The sequence below is a fragment of the Blennius ocellaris genome, assembly GCF_963422515.1.
Source record: "Blennius ocellaris genome assembly, chromosome: 22".
NCBI classification, from domain to species: Eukaryota; Metazoa; Chordata; class Actinopteri; order Blenniiformes; family Blenniidae; genus Blennius; species Blennius ocellaris.
The window spans coordinates 11,434,388-11,454,083 of NC_137671.1; the positions used below are offsets into that span (position 1 = coordinate 11,434,388).

The following is a 19,696-nucleotide window of genomic DNA, read 5'->3' on the forward strand; positions in this document are numbered from 1 at the left end:
GCTGCATGGTCGAACAGCTGTTAGCGTTCTTACCTCACAATGTGAAGGTTGTGGGTTCAAATACCAGCCGGTCTATTTTGTGTTGTTTGCATGTTCTCCCACTGTATATGCATGGTTTTCTCACACCGTCCAAAACATATGAGGTTAATTGGTCACCCTAAATCCAGCTCAGGGATGTAGGGTACCTGAACAGGCCACCAGTTCATTACAGTCACTCACATTCAAGCCTACAATCACCAAATACCAACAGGGAAAACTGAGAAAATCTAGATTTGTCATTTTTGATATTTAAATAAAAAAAATCTTTTCATGGTATTCTATATACAATTTTCTGGAATTGGGATTGTGCACATGAGACCATAATGCATGTTGCTTATTTATATGAAATTAATTAGATGATAACTATATATAAAACCTTAAAAAACTGCTAACATGTGGAAAACGTTTGCTGAATAGCTGAACCTTTCCCCTCACCAAAACGTGATTTCCAATCCGAAAATCCAAGATTTGTAAGCTGAATAAAAAAAAGTCATTAAAATTACTTCTTTTTTTCCCTGCATGACACTGTTAATCCGATAGGGGCGCTATAACTCATCCTTTAAAAACCCCGTCTTGTGGAGTTTAAATATTTGAAATGCATTTAAGATCTAATGAAATAACAAAAGAGGAAAGAAAGCAAAGAAGAAACAATTCAACTTGAGATAAATGGAGGGTTAAATGAGTGACGTGTCCAGCTCTGCCCTCCCTCCTGCACGCCCCCCCTTCCTCCTCCTCCTCCTCCTCCTCTGCAGCAACCAGCCACTCAGTGCAGAGCTCAGTCTGTTAAAAGACAGCCACAAGTCCCCAGACGGCTGTAAGAGCAACACTTTGGAGGGGAAATGTCTCACTGGAGAACCACCACGACGCCAGGGGGGGCGGATGACTTACGGAGAAGATCTGCAGGTGATTCACCAGGTGAGTTTGACCTGATTTACCCTCTAATGACGTTTTGGATCTCATCCCTTCAAGTGCCTTTGTCATTTTAAAAACTCAGAGAAACGTGCATTTAAATGTTTGTTTGCTCATTACAGTCACCTGTGCTGTTAAGAGGCACGTGAGAGCAGCTTGAAGGATCAACAACTTTTAGGTTTTTTTTTTCCAATTTAAGACCAATTAAACCAGAAACAAAATTTAAAACCTTATCTCATGATTTATCTATCACACCACCCGTTTTTTTTCTTCTTCTACTCATCACATGGTCTATGGAATATCATGTACATGTTTTTGCAAAAAAAAAAAAAGTATATATTGTGGATTTGGATCAAACCAATTATCTTAAGGTCTGATGGGTTTCCCCCACATTAACAGGGTTAATCATTTTCTGTCATGCTCAAACATATTTTTGAGGGAATGTCGTTCCACTTGCTTCCACAATCCACTAAATTAACCCTTGAATAATCAGTTTCTATTGGTCCTTCCTATCATTAAAGAAACATGCATTTAAGGTTAATTTTGTGACTCTTGACTCTCCAAAGGCCTGACTGTTGGTGTGTGAAGTCTGTGCTCCTCTTTAATTAACAAAATAATTACCTGCTGGAAGGTTTCCGCAAAGCCATCATGTTTTTCTTTTTAGTTATGTGCATTTATATCAAAGTACAGTTGGCAAAGTTTTGTGAGCTATATGTCGCAATGCATTGATAATGTGATCGGTCGAGGCAGTTAGCAGCATGGGAGCAAGCTGGTCACGCTGCATGACTCTCATGAGGTTTCTGTTAGTCACACGCATTTCCACGGCAGGTCCTTTTGTCATGGATGTCACCTTGTCGCTTGTGTTCCAGGCCTCTGTTATTGTGCTCTCTCTCTCTCTCATCTTTTCTCATCCAGACGTCTTGGTGGATCCTGAGCAGCACCACTGCTTCCCGCGTCGGCCCTCGTACACCGACAGGCTCTGCGTTGGACCCCACCATCCCGAGCTGGGCGGCGTGGAGTCGTCCTCCATCGAGGCTTCGCCGAACCACTTCTGCCACTACTCGCCCAAATGTTTCCTCACTGTACACAAAGGTGCTGGAGACACTGGGCCATTGCTGATTTTTTTTTTTTTACTTTTTTTGGTAAAGAGTGTCTGGACACTTGACACTGGAAGACGTGGAGGAGATGTTCTCACTGGTTTGACTTTTCGCAGGCCATGCAGCCTCGGGGAATCAGTTGCGTTACGGAGACGAGGGCTGGCACGACGGCACGTCGAAGACGACGATCAGAGCCGATAATGAGGTGGAGGCCCACAGGGAAGCCAACAACTATAAGGTACGCCATGACGAGAACCCTTGAAGATCAGCGATCTTACTTGTATTACACTGCAGATATTTGGTCTCTATTGGTGGCTTTGTTGTAGGGGTGGTTTTTTTTTTATAGTCACATTTTATTTATTTATTTTGCAGTTTGGTTTCAGGAAGTGGAAGTGGAACGTGACAGAGAAGCCCATTGAAGACCGATCAGACATCGTCAAGGAGCTTTACTCTGATCTTGACATTGTTAAACCTCTAGAAGGTTATTTTCATGATTGTTGCTACACACACACACGCATAACTGTACCCTATATCAATGATTTGTCTTTTTTTTTTTTTTTTTTCAGGCTCAGTGTTCACTGTTGGGAACATAACCTATTTGATTTTATTTGGATGGTGGATATCGTTATTCTACATCCTTGTTTGCTCTCTAATGTTTCTAACGATCCTCGGTGCCCCTTATGGTATGTACACTGTTAAAAAAAAAAAAAAAAAAAGTCTATTCATGCTTTTAATGTAGTTGATCATGTTTTTGTTTCTTTCAGGTAAAGTTTGTTTCAGGTTGGCATGGTACTTTATTTGGCCTTTCGGAAAGTCGATAAAGAAGGTATTATGATCAATATTTCATGGAAGTCATATACCGGTATTCTGCTTTTCATTTTAATATTTATGAGAAGTGATGAGTGAATTGCCTTTTTTTTTTTTAAGAATATTGGCAAATCTAAATGTTTAACCAGCATGCAATTTGCCATCTTTTGCATAGCAGGCAGGTAATTTAAATATAATCTAAAATATGGGAATTAACTTTTTATCTGGGCGGACCAAAAATACAGGGAGCATTCCCCAAGGGTCCGTCCTGGGCCCACTTCTATTTAACGTTTACATGCTTCCACTGGCTCGGATTCTGATTTAAATTAAAAAAAAAAAAATAATAATAATTATCGTAGCTCTGCAGATGATAGAGAAATGTTATGCTTTAAAGCCAAACAAAGAATATTAATCCAATGTTCACCTTCTGTTTGAAGTTGCAAACTAGAAGAAAAGACAGAAACCTTGATGTGGTCATGGACATGACGTATTAAGACGATAACTGACTTTTTTATATTGCCTGAAGAACATGGCAAGAATTACAGGGATTGAAACAGGATTTAGAACAAAACTTTAGAGTGGGCTACTACTACAAATAAAACAAAAAAAATTGTCTTTGCGCAGGCTTCAAAAGCTCTGCATGTTAAAGGCTCGGTATTTCTGGATTTCCGCTATGGTTGACAGCAGTCCAGACCTTTTAAGGTTGTCTGGATCAAACATGCTTTCTTTTCCCCAGAGTCAAAAACCCAAATGTGCAGAAAATATCTAAGAGCTACACGAAACCTGCAGGATGAGTTCTAAAACGAGGTTGAAAGCAATATTTTTATTCGATTTGCCTTTCTTTAACATTCTACATTTTTGATCTTTATTGGTTCGGACCAATTTGAATCCCTCGCCACTGAAATGTGTTTTACAAATTAGAAAATAAACCTCAATGCCGTTTATTTTCAGGTGAGTGATCTTGATACTAGATCCCCACTGAAGCATCCAAGGTGTGAGGTCATTGAAGAAGAGGGCAGCAATGAGGACCACATGAGAGACAAAGACTCGGCTCCCCTTATGGTCTCTTCCCCATTGCCTGTTGAGATCCCCGTCCCGGACCTGCGGGCCAGAAAGACCTCGAATTACTGGGTAGGAGCGTCGAGATGACCCGACGCAGCTTCAGCATCTGTTTGGAAGGTTCGGCGGTGCATTCGCCTCTTTCCCATTCCTCTTCTGTCTCTGCAGTGTCGCGTCAGTACATACGTCTGGTTGCTACTGGGCTACCCTCTTCTGGCCGTGGCCCACTGTCTGGCCTGTCTGCTGTCCTTCCTGCTGGTCTTCACGATCCCAGTGTCCAAGATGAACGCTCGCATACTGACGACGGTCCTCCTCATGGCGCCGGAGGAGGTTCAGATCAACCAGCTGGAAAAGGTTTGCGCTCATTTTCTGTGGCGCTTTGCAATTGGTCGTTCTCAAGAAGTCGCACCACAATGTTTGTCCATGTTGTGACTGTATCAATCTGGCTGTTCCAGTGGATTTAACATTTATCTGCTCACTGACTTTGTTTCCTTTTAACAAATAGGCCAATTTGATCACAAAAGAAATCACATTTTTGTTGTTTAAAATCATATGCTAATTGTCACATAACATTATTTTGTTGGTATTTTCCAATGCTATTTATAGATATTGACTTCCATATTGAAACGTGCATATATAGGTTTGTTTATTCTAACCTTGTACGTCCTGTTTTGCAGAACGTTGAATGTGAGAGCAAAGTCATCCTGTGCTGTTATCGCGCTTTCAACGTGTATTACTACAAGTACACTGTCCAGGGAATCAACATTTTTGCTCTCAGTATCCTTGTTATGCTTGTTTGCTTGTGAAGTAAGGTTTTCATAATTAATACTCCAATGGAGGCAGTGAGGCAATGGCGTTCCCATCAAGACAAAATTGCAGGAATTCTCCTCAAGTCTTTGCTCTCTGCAGACCTGCTTCCTCTCGTTGTCATTACTCTGATCATTGGCTACATGGACCGTGAGCACGTTTACTGTAGTGCAGAGACCAAGTTTGCCACCGCCATCACTTCAATCATCCCCCTGTCCTACTATATTGGCATGGGAATCGCCAGGTAAGGCTCTTAATGAGCTCTTCCTACCGGGAGCACATTTTGTTGTTACTTGACTGGTGGGTTTTTGTTTTTTACTTTCATCCTCCCTGTAGCATTTCTGCACAGAGTAACTTTGCTGTGGGAGCGGTGGTGAATGCGACGTTTGGCTCGATCACAGAGATGACCTTCTATATCACAGCTCTGCTGCGGGGGCACCGCGCCGCCACGAAGTGTTATGAAGAGATTGTCAAAGCTGCTCTCACTGGGACTCTGCTTGGCTGTATTCTCTTCATACCTGTGAGTGACTCGAGTTCCCCGAAGGATTTTTTTTTTTTTTATATATGTAAAACGACTGTGACCAAACTCGTGCTCTGGCCACACAGGGCATCTGTATGATCATTGGAGGCATCAAGCACAGGGAGCAGCGATTCAACAGCCGCTCGGCAGGAGTGAGCTCAGCTTTGCTCTTCATCTCTATCGGAGGTCAGATTTCAGTCTGAGGCAGCATAGGCTTTAAAAAAAACCAAAATAAGACTTCTAAACCTCTCCCTCTTACTTCGTTTTTGACCCCAGGTGTGTTTGCACCAACTCTCTTCTCGAAAACCTTCGGCAACCTAGTTTGTGAGAGCTGCACGAATATTCCAGGAAATGGGAGCGTACCCTTCGTCTGCAAGGACTGTCACTATGACACGGTGGGCCACTTCTTACTTTTGCCATCGTGATCAGCGTCTTGTCACAAAGTCAGCCTTTTAACAAATCACATTACTTTGTCATTTTAGGTGCATTCAATAATCATTCTTTCTATTCTCAACAGAGTCAGGCTGACCCACATTTGATTCTGTCTCATACCGAGTAAGTGTGTTTTTTTTTTTTTTTTTTTTTTTTATGTAGTTGCAGACCATCCCTGTCGTGGTTTTCACTATTTATCTCAAAAAACGATTTCCAGGCCACTTGTGTACACCATTTCTGTCCTGCTGCCCGCTGCCTACCTGATCGGCCTGATCTTCACACTGAAGACTCACTCCCACATCTATGATATCCATATCAGCGATGGCCATGGCGGCCACGCACACGGTCAGTATGCACAGGAGGGCACCGGCAACTACAACCACACTGGTGAGGCCTCCACTGGCTGCCTCCGGGCCAACGCCTGTATTAATGCCAGCATTATTGCCACCAGCCATGTCGCAGCAGGTGTGTGGTGTGCACGGTCTTTTTAATCTTTTATTGGCAAAAGGAACTTGGGAGTGTTTTGCATGCGTTTCTTCCTGCATGTGCATGTCTCCCAGACCGGTGTTTTCTGTGCAGAGATGTCTAGTTATGTGTGCATGCCTAAACTCTTGTGCGAGCGAAGCAGCGGAAAGCTTGACCTAGATGGATTGGATACGTTTTTGGCATATCAGGAATGTGTTGTACGCTGTACAACAAGAAAAGGTGCCATGATGGGCTTTTCTGCACAAGACGATGGATTTTTAAAAATCTTCTAATATTTGTGTTGTTGCATAATGTTAAATTAATGTGCTTTGTAGCAACAATGTTAAATGGCATTGGTCAAGATATCACTACAAGGAGGACGAAATGAGTGTCTATCAATCCCTAATGTCATTCAAATGTAAATACAAATGTAAGAGTTGCCAAGTTTAAGTTATACTCCAAACTCCTCACCAAAAGTGTAATTTGCATAAAATGTAGGTTTTAAATAAAATTTGAGCTGCACTGTCAGTCTGGATTACAGCATACTAAATCTGAAGGACTTCAACTAATGCGCTATATAGTATTCCAAAATGTGCTCAAACTTTGAATCTTGAGGTCTGTTTTGAATCTTAAACTCAGAAGTTAATCCCAAGCTCACAGACTTGTCTGTTGTGAGCAGGTCACCATGTTGTCCACTGGTCCCGGTGGCGGGCTCTCGGCGTGCTGATCGTAGCCACGGTGCTGATGGCGTGCTGCGCTGATCTCAGCACAGAGAATATCGAGCCCTTCCTGACCCACTCCTCCATCTCCCAGGTATTTAGAACGAATGAATGCCTTTGTAGACTTGATTTCTTTTCAAAACTTTGAGGAAACAAACCATTTGATTTCATGCCTTTCTGTCACCACTCTTGTCGCCAAATTTGTACATTTGTTTGTTGGCCTCTTTGTTGTTCAGATCAGTGTCCTCTTGTTTTGCAGTACTTCATCGGCGTGACAGTGTTGGCCATGGTGCCAGAAATTCCCGAGATAGTCAATGGGATCCAGTTTGCCCTGCAAAACAACATCAGTCTGAGGTTTGTGTGCGCCAATGCAATATTGGGTTACAATGAAAGTAGTAGGTTGGAAAATGGCACATTAGATTATGACCTTCTATAAATCATCCATTCTGATAAGTCCAGCTGTCGTACATTAAACAATGTTATTAATGATTTGACATCCGTTTGCAGCCTTGAAGTGGGCAGCTGCATCGCTGTGCAGGTCTGCATGATTCAGATTCCACTGCTGAATCTCTTCAATGCTTTTTATGCAAGTAAATTAATCATTTAGTGTAATTTTAGGCAATGTTAAAGTTTCTTACCATAACTGTAGAAGTTTTTTGTTTTTTTTTCTTGCAGGATGTTGGATTTGTGTTGGTATTTAGTGACATTCACCTTTGGGCCAGTATCTTTAGTGTCATTCTGGTCAACTATATTTTCATGGATGGAAAATGTGACTACTTTCAGGGTAGGTTGGTTTTTTTTTTTCTTCCTTTTGTGTTATCACTCTATAAACATCACATAATTTCTAAAACTTTTGCATGTTTTAATACTCTGGTTTTTGTGCAGGGACGGCTCTAGTGGTGGTTTACCTCATCCTTTTGGCCCTTTACTTCTTTGCTCCATCTCCACGTTCTTGTTAATCTGCAGGCTGAAAATGCAATGAATACACACTAATCTTCCAAAATGTGGACCAGAAAATATGATACTGAATGTTTTGTCATAAATGTGTAATGTTGAGATTTGTTCTTGGTAAATTTGTAATATTTATTGTTTGTTTTGTAACTTAGTCAAATGTTCATCAGGCATAATAAATGAAATAATTTCTAAAACCCCAGCCATCTTCTATACTGCTTTATTCAACCTTTGGTCAGAAAGACTGGAGCTGATTTTGTTCACTATGAACACACTGTAATGTTTTCACACACAGGAAACCACAAATGCATGTACAAGGAAATTGGAGTAATGGGAGAAAATCAATGCATAGGCAAACCATGCAACCTTTCCATAAAGATCCAAAGACTTGCAACTTGTTTCAGTGAAAATGTGATTTAACTGCTACACTAACATTGTGCCACATAGACAAGCTGTATTTTTTTTTTCCATCTGCTGCTGCTTCCATCAGTTTGCGTTCATAAAGTGTTTCAGTGAATGAGCTCTTCTGCACTATTTGTTTGGCTCATTTTGAACTTCTTGGCAAAATGAGTGGAAATCTTTGTTGTAAAAATACAAAACTGGTAATGGGGCAGGGTGGGTAATTCACATTAACTGCAACAAATGCAATTCATGCAAAGGAGTCAAATTAGGATTTTAGTTTTGCATAACGTTTAGTCGAAAAGAAAGTGGAGGTAAAATAGTTTTATTCACAGACAAGACATCCATACAATCTTTCAGTAGTACATTTGTAAGGTAAAACAATTCAAAGTGAAATATTTATTAAAAATAAACCGATGGTGTCTTCATGCACTGGGAGTTTGGATGCAGATAATGGTAAACTAATATATTCATGCACCACCGTGCATCCTCTCATTCGCACCAGGACTAACAAATCATGCCTACCTCTTGCTCACATTTTGAACATGCAACGTTTGGCATCGGGTGAGGAAATGTTGTAGTTGAACATCCTGAAGTGTGCAAACTGGAGATTAAATGCAGTGTTACGGTTGTAAAGATCTTGCTCTCGTGTTGGTGAAATGTCAGATGCATTAGTTAAAAAGGCACTGCAGTATTAGGTGCTTGCAAAAAAGCCTGCTGTCACGTACACCGCTGTTCAATAAAGAGGGAGTAAAAGCCTAAACAGAATTAAGTCTTTATTTAAATAACAGCATTTTAAATAAAATTTGAACAGCACCCAGTTCACAGTGATGTGGAGCATGGATTGTTTTTACAAATGAATGCAACAGGCAAACACTGAAAATAAATTATCTTGTAGATACCTATACCATTTCAGTAGATATTCAGAACGTACAGGGAGGGAAATACAAGAGTCCGGACACTGGCAAAACCAGCACTTAGCCTTTCATTACATGCAAATTAAGAGCACAGTGTTTGATCACAAATAGAATTTAAATGTTTGCCATGTTCAGGTTTTCCATTCCTCCTAAGCGGCTAGAATTAAATATAAAAATTATTTGCAATGCTTAATAAACCATAGAGAATGAATGTCATATCTGCTTTTACTCATGTGAGACTAATGAAAGCTCACAGCTCGTCAGTAAAAGCAGGCATGAAAGTCAGTGGTATCTTAGTCCATGCAGCTTTCAAAATTTAGGGTGTTCTTTGTTAAAATTAAAATACAACTGGAAACCATTTAAAAAGTGTGAAATACAAGTGAATGTAAATTATACATGACTGTATTAAATTGGCTATAATGCACAAAAATCACTGTCTGCATCCATCTTGGACTGAAACCATTAATGTGCTCACTTCTGCTTGTAGAATCCTTTTTTTTGTTTTTAGTAAATGCCTCTAATTATGCAAGACAAAATGTGCAAATGGCAATATCAGTTTAGAAGAGTCCTTTAGCTTGACACAAAGGCATCATGTAAGGAACGATGGTGGCACTGGGGGGGAGGGGGTTCGAGTAAAATCCTTGCAACATTTTCTTTCATCACTGTAACGACAAAAAAATGTGAACAAAACCAACGCAGAAAGGCATCCCATTGTTTTTGGTTTTAAGGCGGGGCTACTTTATGTGGGGGGGGGGGGGGGGGGGGGGGGTTATTATCCCCAGACTTGCTGTTAATCAAATCCTGTGCTCTGTCAGACCTGCATCTCCCTGCCGTTCAAGTCTGGAATCTTCCATTGTTGCTATTTCAAGCGTTCAATCAGTTCCTGTGTGAGCCCCAGGTTGAGCAACTGCATGGTGGAGAGTGAAGCCAGGTGTGGAAAGGCCTTGAGGAGCTTTTCCCAGCATAGCTCCAACAGGCTGGGCACAGCCAGCCAGATCTTGAACAGAGAGCCAGTTCTCTTGTTCTCGTGGATGTTCACCACACCGCCGTGAATGTACATGCAGCCAGCCTGCGGGCGAAGTGAAACCGAGAGTGAGGGCTTCGTACACAGTCTAGATACCTGAACTGGTCGTCAGTGTTGATTTTTTTTTTTTTTCCTCGCGTCATGCGGTGGGATGTAATTATTGTATTTTAAACTATACAGAAAAAATATTTGAATAGTGTACAAACCGGGGTAACGGCAGCACAATGAAAGTAGGCTGGCTCGGGCATCAGTGCTGGTAGTTTATTCCACTGGAAAGTGTGCAAGTTTATCTTCCAAAGATCCGCTAATATTACTTCCCCGTTGTATCCTCCACAGATAAATACATCTGCAAGACAAAAAAAAGAACAAGAAGTTAATGGCGTTGGCTTACAAAGAGAGTCTCAACCTTGAGATTGCTGCAGCAGGAACAATGCATGGGACAGTGGGATGCCTTTTCCTCGTATAATTTGTTTGAAATTAAATCATTCTGATATATATTGCTCATATTATGGATTGAAATAAGTTCTCACCATTGCGTATTTGTACACAGCTATGGCATCTTCTAGGAGCAGGATACCCTGCAAAAACATTTTAAAATATCAATGATGAGAATGAAACTGGCTTCGAGTCGATCATGAGAGACAGTATACAGACCGATTTTATCATGAGGTTTGGTTGTAATCTCCTCCCAGGAATTGGTCTCCAGATTGTAAGCGTGTATCTACAAAAGAAGCATGACAGAAAAGGTTTTCAGAATTATAAAAGTACACACGCAAAAAATCTTCAATGAACAGCTGTTGACATATAGAGATTAGACACAGAAATGCACTTTAAATTGGAATATTTAAATGTACAATCTGCTCGTCGGGCTGTAGTACCTTATCAAGAGGATATGACGTCCAGGAAGTTCCTCCTCCCAGAATATAGATCCTCTGTCCATCGTGTGCTATTTCATGTCTGTATCTGTGCCAAACACACACATGAAAGTAAGCCATGTCGAGCAGAGGCAAAACAGTAGAAATGATGAGGCATGAATGAGTGACACGGTACCGTTCCTCAGGCAGATCATCAGGAGGGTTGTTGGGTTTTAGGTGGATCCACTCCCTGGTCGTCAGGTCCAGCCTGTGCAGGTCTGTGCTGTAGATGTAACCCGTCGTCCCTCCAAACACGTACAAGAAGCCATTTATAATGACCATCGCCTGCAGTACGGCAGAGTGGAAGGCTCCATTTACATTTCAGCGGTTAAATAAAGCATCTACCTTTTTCAGAAACCCAAAAAGAATGAAAGGATTTATTTCTTTGGATACCTGTCCGTATATTCTGTTGGGCTTCTTTCCTCGACAGTTGAGCAGCGACCATCGCTTGTACTTCACGTTACATACGTGAACATCGTTACCATTGTTTTCACCAAAAGGGATTCCAGTGCCACCAAACACCAGGAGGTTGTTTCCATGTAAAACAGCTGAGGAGAGGGTCAATTTCAGTACGTTTTCCTGCAGAAAATACAAATACTACAGAGAATCAAAGGCAGCGTGTCACCTGACATAGACGCCAGCTCTGTGGGCATGAATCCCTCCGTTCGAATCTGCTGCCAGCAGCCTGTAACAAAGTGGTACCTCCAAAGCTCCCTGAACAGTGGGTAGTCTTCATTCTCTGAACCTCCCGACTCATTGTAGTCAGGGTTGTACCCTCCAAACACATACAGGTTAGTGTTGTCAGCGACACAACGATGTCCACTGCGGGCGGGGGGATTGCGATGACCTTGGAAGAAAGGCAAGTCACACTTATTCGCGGTCACTGGAAAGAATACCGTCTAAAGCAGGCCTGGGGATATTGTGACCTGAGGGCCACTTTCCTTCTTTGGGTGTAACTGAACACGCTGTGAGGGGTCAATGAGAAATCATGAATGAAATTAATATTAGTGGACATGACACATTCACTGCTCTGTTTTTTTCTTTCAAAGATTGGCATCCCCCCCCATATTATAGTTACTTCATGCACATGTATATATTGTTATCGAGCAGAGTGGGCTATATCTACTCTACAGCAGCTCCAGTTTTATTTTTTAATGTGGTACCGTAGGGACACTTATTTTCCCACATCTCTTCTTGAGATGCGACTTCTCTATGAGAAACATTGCAGCATCTTTCCATGTACAATCTCTTTTCATGGTATTCTTTCGAATGCACTGTGCAAGGAAAAACTAGGGTGAGAGCATGCAAACACAAAGACAAACTAATGCTATTCTTGCTATAATACAATTGCACCATGGATTTTAACCCCTCCAGTTGGCAACTGACTCAATATACTCTTGAATTTATGGCTGTAGAATTTCTTTTAAAACAGTGCAGTGACTGAGGAGTCTTGCCTATTTTCTAAAGATTACTTCAACGAATACGACAAACTATTAAAATGTGTGAAATTATGAAGGATCTTGTCTGTGATTGCAGAAATCCTGGGGACCACTGTTCATTGGTGCACCGCTCTATTCTTCTGCGCTTGAGTAGTTTTAAAATTTTGTCTGGATCATAAACAGAGAAGGAATTATAATTATGATAACCATGCAGGGTAAATCATGTTAGCTGTAACACGACAGGACTAAAAGGATTCAGAGGAATTACACCATTTTCTTGGAGATTTCAGTACTTTGAACACAACTTCACTGTCAGTTCGTTCAGTGACAAGCATGACTGATGAGTAAATATCCACAAAACGTTCTAGTATTTTAATTGCTCGGTTCTGGAGGAATTGGACCACAGCACATCTAAGTTATAATGAAGTCTGCTATCTTTAGTGATATTGGTCATATTTATTTTTAGTTGCATGTCAACATTATCCAGGGTGGACTGACCAGTTCATCTCTAACCGACATAATAACCCCCCCCCCCCCAGAAAACTGGATGTGACAAGATTAACTATATTTCTAAATTTAACAAGAAATAGCTGAAGTGAGTTCCATGTTGTCGTAACATTTCACACAAACATATACTTTAAATCAGTAAAGATCAAACAAAACCCTGAACCCTATTAATGGGAATGATCTTGTAATGTAATAAACATGACAACTGTTTGTGCTCAATCATAGTATTTCTTTTGATACGTTCCTAAATTTAGCTCACGTGAAAACACGCTATTTTCAGCTCAGTGATATCTTGAAATCGGTGCGATGCCAGACAGAGTAGACGCCAGGCTAAAGAAGCATAATGATCATTTACTGTGGTGTTTTTATAACAAGCAGCACCGGAAATATTAACGAAATGAAACATCAGAGCGTCTAAATGGCAAATTGCTCCCCTGAAATTGATGCCAGCACATAATGCGACATTTCAGTCACTGGAATATACAGCTGACGTGTGTGCATGTAGCAGCTGGTGTAAATAAATGTCCAGAAAAGAGCGACGATGTTAAAACACACATCCTGGGTTAGCACGTCGTGCTAATGTTGTGGACCGACCTGCTAACGTCAGAGCGTGCGGAGGGCGGCCTGTCAGTCTCTCGAATCCATTCAGCTGGTCGGGACTGCGAGCCGCCACGGCGTCTGACATCGTCTCCCCTTTACAATCCGTGGCCGGAGAACGTCACATTAGATTAAAAACAGACATTTGCTAAAGTGCAGATTAGACATTTCACGTTTCAGTCACTTTTTTTTTTTTTTAACCCCACCCCCCCACCGGCCGAAGGACACTTAACCAATCAGCGGGCGTGTTATTAGGATGTCGTGATGTCACAAGAAGGCAGGGCTAAACGGGTCGCTTGGTCTCCACAACGACGCAGCCCCACGCGGCGGGTCGTTGACATTTTAGTAGATAAATTAATCTGTCAAAGTCAATAAATATACACCTGAAATGAATCAGTAAACCTGACAGTTTGGAATAAACAAACACAAATTTATTTATTTATTTATTTATTTATTTATTTATTTATTTATTTATTTATTTATTTATTTATTTATTTATTTATTTATTTATTTATTTATTTATTCATTGACAGTCAGTAAAATAACTCTTGGTGACTTCAATTTGAATGCATGCATTGCCAAAGAGAGACCACAATGAATACTATTATGTTTGACATATTGCGTTTCAGAGGTTTAATTGGCCTCTGTAACATAATTGTTTTTCATTAACTAACAAAAGGGGGAATTCTGTCTGTACACATCAAAACTAAATGTACCTACAGTACTGTATGTTGTTCATCAACATATATTTCAAAATACTCTAGTATTTATTAAAAACGTATGATAATTACGTTCTTCAATGAAGCAATGACATACACTTGTAATTATAATATTGCTATCAGTAGTGCGGATAACATTTTTTGATCAACTATTTGATAAAGAATTGTTTCATGCGTTGGGTTCAAAAAGCGGAACTATAGTTTGGGGGATTATTTTCCGTGTGCACCTCAGAGCCGATCATGGCGACTCTCGGCGGCAGTCGTGGGGATCGTCTCGGCAACTCCAATCTGCATAAATCTCTCGCGTCTCCGGAGAAAGTCCGCGAACTTCTCAATGAAGGGGTGTCGTCGAAAGACGCTGCTTCTAACAGGTGCAAATTCCGAGCGATTGCGCGCTATTTGTATGATTTAGTGGAGAGAAACACAAGTTGATGGGAGCTAGTTTGCGTTAGCCGTTTAGCCTCGCAGCTCCACTGAAGAGGCGCACGTTGCATGATTCACTTCACGAGCTACACAGATATGATCTGTACATACTCACCAATGTCACCAATTTTAATTCAACTGCGACGATAAGTGATCAACTTCACTGCAGATTTTATTGTCGCTGATGTGTTTCTATTGTAGACATTTGCAGATATGGGGGGTGGGGACTGAAACTCTGACGATCATGTCCTTTTCTACAAGTTTGCTGCTCAGTTTAATAATGCCAGGCTAAATAGTTTTCCAGTGTGTTGGTGGCAAAGCGGATATTGTAAAAGCTGCATGTTGAAAGAAATATGTATTTTGTATACATTGATACTGTAAAAAGTATCTCCGTGTCGTGCTGTAAAATCTGCAAAGCTGGTTATACAATTTTTTACGAGCTTATGCAACTAAGGTTTGGTAAGCAGAATAAGAAAAGCATTGGATAACTTTCAAGTTCAGCTCCAACTTGTTTGATTTTTTAAGATGGGGTGGCCTAAAAATGCCCAATTGAATTAAATATGTTATTACTCATGTTATTATTGTTTATTATTTATGTAGTCTCGATGTATTCTAAAAGGTTGTGAATTACAAAAACCTCAGCAGCCTCTCACATACACTGAGAATGTCCTTACTGTTTTTACTGGGGTGGCCCCCACTGTTGGTCCATCCATTGGGATCGGTTTTGTGTTCAGTGTTTTGGTCAAGACCACTTTGACACGTGAACAGGGGAGATGAGAAATCAACGCCAGTGACAAGGAGTCACTACTTAAGAAGCTTGTAGAAATTCAAGCCTAATAATTACAATTAATTACATCCTTGATTATACATGAGGGAACTTGTGTGTCATGTCTACATTTTATCAGGTAACTGAGGTGTCAGCTGAGGACTAGGGAGTAAATATCAGCAGCAGAAAATAATTTTCTGGGGGATTATTTGCATCTAGTGGGCCTGCGTCATGTTATTATGTCGCGTTTTGTCAGTTTCTGAAAATAATTTATGGTAACTTGCTATCTGCACAACAAAGAAGTGACGTATGAGCAACACTTTGCATCTTTTTGTCTGTCAACTATGCGAGTATCTGATTTATTTTTCCTTTAATGTGATTTCAGTGCACATGGTACTTCGAAAGATCTACTCGCACCTTCAGAGGCGATGAACAAAGAAGCTTTTTTCTCAAGAGTGGAGTCATACTCAATATCCTTTTTTTTTACATTTTGGCACAGTGTAAACTATGTCGACCTTTTATAAAATGATGAACTGTTTAATTAGAAAACGTGCTTGAAAAATATGCACAAAAATGTACATCCATTGTGTCAACTGTGTCTTCCTTAGCGTAGCACTGTTTGAAATGGGCAGGCAAACCACGTGTGTTGTCCCCGCTGATGTGTGCCAGATACGGCTGGATCAATGTCGGCTCCGACATGCTGAAGTGCTCCAGCTGCCAGGCCTTCCTCTGTGCGTCACTTCAACCCACGTTAGACTTCAAAAAATGTAAGCAAAACTTTAAAGCAGCTCGAAAAGACAATGTCAGAATCAGGGCGTGCGTTGTTTCTGGCCAGGTTTGGCTGACATCAACGGCTTGCCAAAAAGCAAAGGTGAAACGATCCTCTTCTTTTAAATAGATGAAGCCCGCATTGCAGAGATATCGAGGCAGCTTCAGACACAGCATGAGAAGTTTTGTCCTTGGCCTGACTTCCCATGTCCAGGTCGGAGCAGCATTTCTTTTTGCATTTCTTTATACTGTCAAAAAAAAAAATCTCCTTAAAATAACCATGTCATTTCTGGTAACCAGCCGGTCATCATTGTGAATGGTGTCTTCATTTCAGAGAGGTTCTGGCTGGTTCCAGCTAGTGAACCATCAACACTACTTGCTGCCTTTTTGGAACGCTTCCAGAGCGCCTGTCTCCTTGCACAGCAGCTGCCGGCCATGAAACCAGAGCAGCTGAAATCTATGGTAAGATAGCAAATGAGTTTTTGTCTTTAAACCAGTCTTGTATAAAACCATCATGAAGGAGAAAGATGGATTTCTTGAAAAGTGATGTAAACATTTTGTATAGCTGTTTAGTTAATTGCCTTTATTGTTCTTGTTTACCCACAGACTTTGACAGAGGATGTTATCAGTGTCATACTACAGCTGATTGAGGAAGAACAAAAAAGAAAGGGAGGATCTCCATCTTCAGAACCTTTGGGTGTCCAGGTGGCTGCCTGTATTGTTTCCCTCTGTGGCTGGGCAGCGAGGTGAGACAAAAAATTCGAACCCCTGAATTACACAAATATCTCTATGTTAATTTGATTCGAATGCTTTGAGATAAAGCAAAGGACGTGGCATTTTTAGCTGGTTTAAAAATAACAATAGTGGCACGGTGTGCTAAAAGTCCATCAAGACCCACAATGAAACGATTAATATTTGTATTTTTTTAATGATTGATTAATGCAGAGAGCAGGGGTATATGTCCATCGTTCCACTGGCCTGAAAAGATCTGTGACCCAGGCTGTGAGGAGAGACGATCTCAAACCATTAAACAAAACTTATGTCCTCTTCTTGTTTTGTTTTTTTGTCTTTTCTTTTTTCCTGTAGCCCGGCACTGCATGCAATGAGCCTCCCCATCCTTACCTGCTCCTTCTGCATGCGCAAAGTGGGCTTGTGGAATTTCCACCAGATGGAGGGAATGTGTGGCGATGGCGACGCCTCGCCAAACCCTGCCGGCACTCCTGTTCAGCCGGCAGGTCCCACCCCGCCGGCCACCCACGAGGGTCAGGGAGACCACCCCACCTCTCCCTCGCCCACTCCTGCTCCGACTACTCCATGTCGCATGAAGCTCCGGAGCCAGGACTCCACGCGCTCTGACCAGGCAAGTGCTTAGGAGGTCGATCTGCAAAAATAAGCACATTTTTGCTTTCATACAAGGACTGCTTAACTTCATGGCTTTTGTTTTATGTCGCAGGGTGACGGCACCTCCTCCCCGGTGGGGTTGCGGGCCCGAAGCAGAGACTCACCCAGCCCCAGTGAAGAACTGCCAAGCCCTTTGACCCGGGGAAAGAGACCTGCTACTCGCAGCAGAGGACAGGGGGACGGTGATGGTGCTGTGAGCACCCCGAAACGCATGTGCCTCTCATCTCTTGGTGGACCTGTAAGAACAAATATTATGGTTTATATATACCTGTTAGTGTAATAGTGGCTCAGGACTCCATTGCTTCACTTTTATTAAAAAAAAAACTAAAAATCACACTCCCTCATTCATATGAAGTTTTTACAATAACACAACAAACCAACTCATGGAATTAGTCTAGTGATAACTTATTTACTGCGTATAGACAGTGCTAGATAATATCAATGTGATTTGTTATAACTTTGCTACTACAAACTGTTTTTTTTTTTTTTAACATACATCTCTTCTGTTATTCCAGGATGGACCCATTCACAAGAATGCTTTTGACCCGCTTGCCCAGCACAGGGACTGGTGCCCTTGGGTCTCTGTAGGGAAGGAGAATGTGGATCCAGGGGTTGTAGTCCCCTTTTTGGATGGAGGGTCCGGTTTGGATCAGCAGGGCTGGAAAGCAGCACTCGACCTCCTCATACCCGCGAAGAAGAACTCCACTACAATCAGTCCAGCACAGGCAAGTCCAAATATCAGATCGCTCTAAAATTCAGAGTTGTCAAACATTAGCCTGATCTGAATCTCAATCTTGCTCATTTCAAAAAGGTGTGAACTGGAAACCCATTTCAACTCTTTGTTTTCTTTTTTTCTTTTTCTTTATGTCTGTTAAGATAAACAACACTTCTCCTTTTCTTCCCCCTGCAGAGCCCTCGTGACAAGTCTAAAAGGGTGTTTGCCATTTTCCGCCAGTGGCAGGTTTCCTCCTCTCCATCTCAGTAGACTGTTGGCGACATCTATTTCATGGACTGACATGCCTCTACTTTTTCTTGTGGTACAGAATCCAATCTTACCAGTAATGGGAGCATCATATCAGTGTATGCCACCCCCTTTAAAGTCGTGTTTACAGTCAACATGTTTCTATAAGGGGAAATTAAGTTCATTGTGTCTGTAGGCCGATGAACGAGTGTCCTCTATGTGAACAGTGAAAAATGTGAAGGATACCTGTGGCTTTGTGAACTGTCTGAGGGCCTGTAGTTTCCCTCTGTCACATGTAAACATGAGTAGCTATCGAATTATCTCATGCATTTCAGCATATAAACAGGTCGCAAAGCAGGCATGAACTCCGGACCTCACAAGTCGCCTGCATTGGTCGACACTAAAACCAGCGCCATGGTCTGGATTGCTGATGAGATAAGATGAGGAATCGTGAGAAGGGGCCAACTGGCTCTACACTGGAAAAGACCCCATGTTTACCTTCACTGTATGATGAGTCACATGCAGGACTGGTAAATATTAACCTCAAGATTAGCAACAACAAAAAACAAAAAAAAACTGTGAGGAAGCCGTTTTGCTGGAAAGCAACATGGAAGTTTTTATTTCTATTTAGTCAAGTGTTCAATTTCTGAGTTTTAACAAGGAGGTGGAATTTTGTGCCACAAATTTCCAAGCAGTTTTCAATTGGATTCAGGATGCCTGAACATCTTTTGCCTTCTTGTGACATCTCGTTACTAATGCAGTCTTTTACTACCCTGCATGTGCTTCCATTGTTGTTCAATCTTCATGAAACGCTGAATAAAATGCTCTTAGAAATGTTTGTCACTTTTGCATGTTTTTCATGGTGTTCTCACGAAAAATCATACTTTCGAATTGTAAGATTGTGCACACAAAGACACTGCTTTTTTGATGTGATTATGACCCTTGCAGATACAGAAAACTTAATCGTGGAGTTTTTTGAGGGCTGTCCAGCCATTGACGGCTTTTAAAAAAAAAAACACTTGGATGATTCCTGCTTGGCCTTCATTAAAGGTTTTT

The 19,696-nt window shown here is 41.3% G+C and overlaps 3 protein-coding genes across 3 annotated transcripts; 2 read left to right on the forward strand and 1 right to left on the reverse strand.

Annotated features, from left to right (window-relative positions):
- Window positions 1-878: 878 nt before the first annotated feature.
- On the forward strand, window positions 879-7,862 carry cax1 (cation/H+ exchanger protein 1; the record flags this gene model as incomplete). Its single annotated transcript, XM_080518599.1, has 20 exons — window positions 879-954; window positions 1,864-2,040; window positions 2,162-2,283; window positions 2,418-2,526; window positions 2,612-2,728; window positions 2,810-2,871; window positions 3,804-3,983; window positions 4,080-4,265; window positions 4,589-4,688; window positions 4,821-4,962; window positions 5,055-5,238; window positions 5,325-5,424; window positions 5,515-5,633; window positions 5,756-5,793; window positions 5,888-6,135; window positions 6,815-6,948; window positions 7,114-7,208; window positions 7,362-7,440; window positions 7,530-7,638; window positions 7,740-7,862. The coding sequence occupies 20 exons, from the start codon at window positions 879-881 to the stop codon at window positions 7,811-7,813; spliced, it is 2,451 nt and encodes an 816-aa protein (XP_080374725.1). The 3' UTR covers window positions 7,814-7,862.
- Window positions 7,863-8,513: 651 nt separating this feature from the next.
- Window positions 8,514-13,793, reverse strand: klhdc10 (kelch domain containing 10). The gene is made up of 9 exons (XM_080518641.1): window positions 13,600-13,793; window positions 11,685-11,906; window positions 11,453-11,607; window positions 11,196-11,344; window positions 11,024-11,108; window positions 10,800-10,866; window positions 10,676-10,723; window positions 10,352-10,491; window positions 8,514-10,190 (listed from the first exon to the last, which is right to left on the reverse strand). Exons 1-9 carry the CDS (start codon window positions 13,688-13,690, stop codon window positions 9,981-9,983), a joined length of 1,167 nt encoding a protein of 388 aa, XP_080374767.1. The 5' UTR covers window positions 13,691-13,793; the 3' UTR covers window positions 8,514-9,980.
- Window positions 13,794-14,561: 768 nt separating this feature from the next.
- On the forward strand, window positions 14,562-19,580 carry zc3hc1 (zinc finger, C3HC-type containing 1; the record flags this gene model as incomplete). The annotated part of the gene is made up of 10 exons (XM_080518629.1): window positions 14,562-14,692; window positions 15,896-15,977; window positions 16,124-16,277; window positions 16,409-16,492; window positions 16,613-16,740; window positions 16,885-17,024; window positions 17,365-17,638; window positions 17,732-17,917; window positions 18,195-18,404; window positions 18,590-19,580. The coding sequence occupies 10 exons, from the start codon at window positions 14,562-14,564 to the stop codon at window positions 18,662-18,664; spliced, it is 1,464 nt and encodes a 487-aa protein (XP_080374755.1). The 3' UTR covers window positions 18,665-19,580.
- Window positions 19,581-19,696: the final 116 nt, after the last annotated feature.

What these genes read in the sequence shown, in the direction of transcription:
- klhdc10 (XM_080518641.1), bottom strand. Translation starts at nt 13,690, where the DNA reads ATGTCAGACGCCGTGGCGGCTCGCAGTCCCGACCAGCTGAATGGATTC. An exon ending in CTGTGTACAAATACGCAATG is followed by an intron (nt 10,492 to 10,675) that starts GTGAGAACTTAT and finishes TTTGTCTTGCAG; the next exon opens with ATGTATTTATCTGTGGAGGA. An exon ending in ATTGTGCTGCCGTTACCCCG is followed by an intron (nt 10,191 to 10,351) that starts GTTTGTACACTA and finishes CTTCGCCCGCAG; the next exon opens with GCTGGCTGCATGTACATTCA.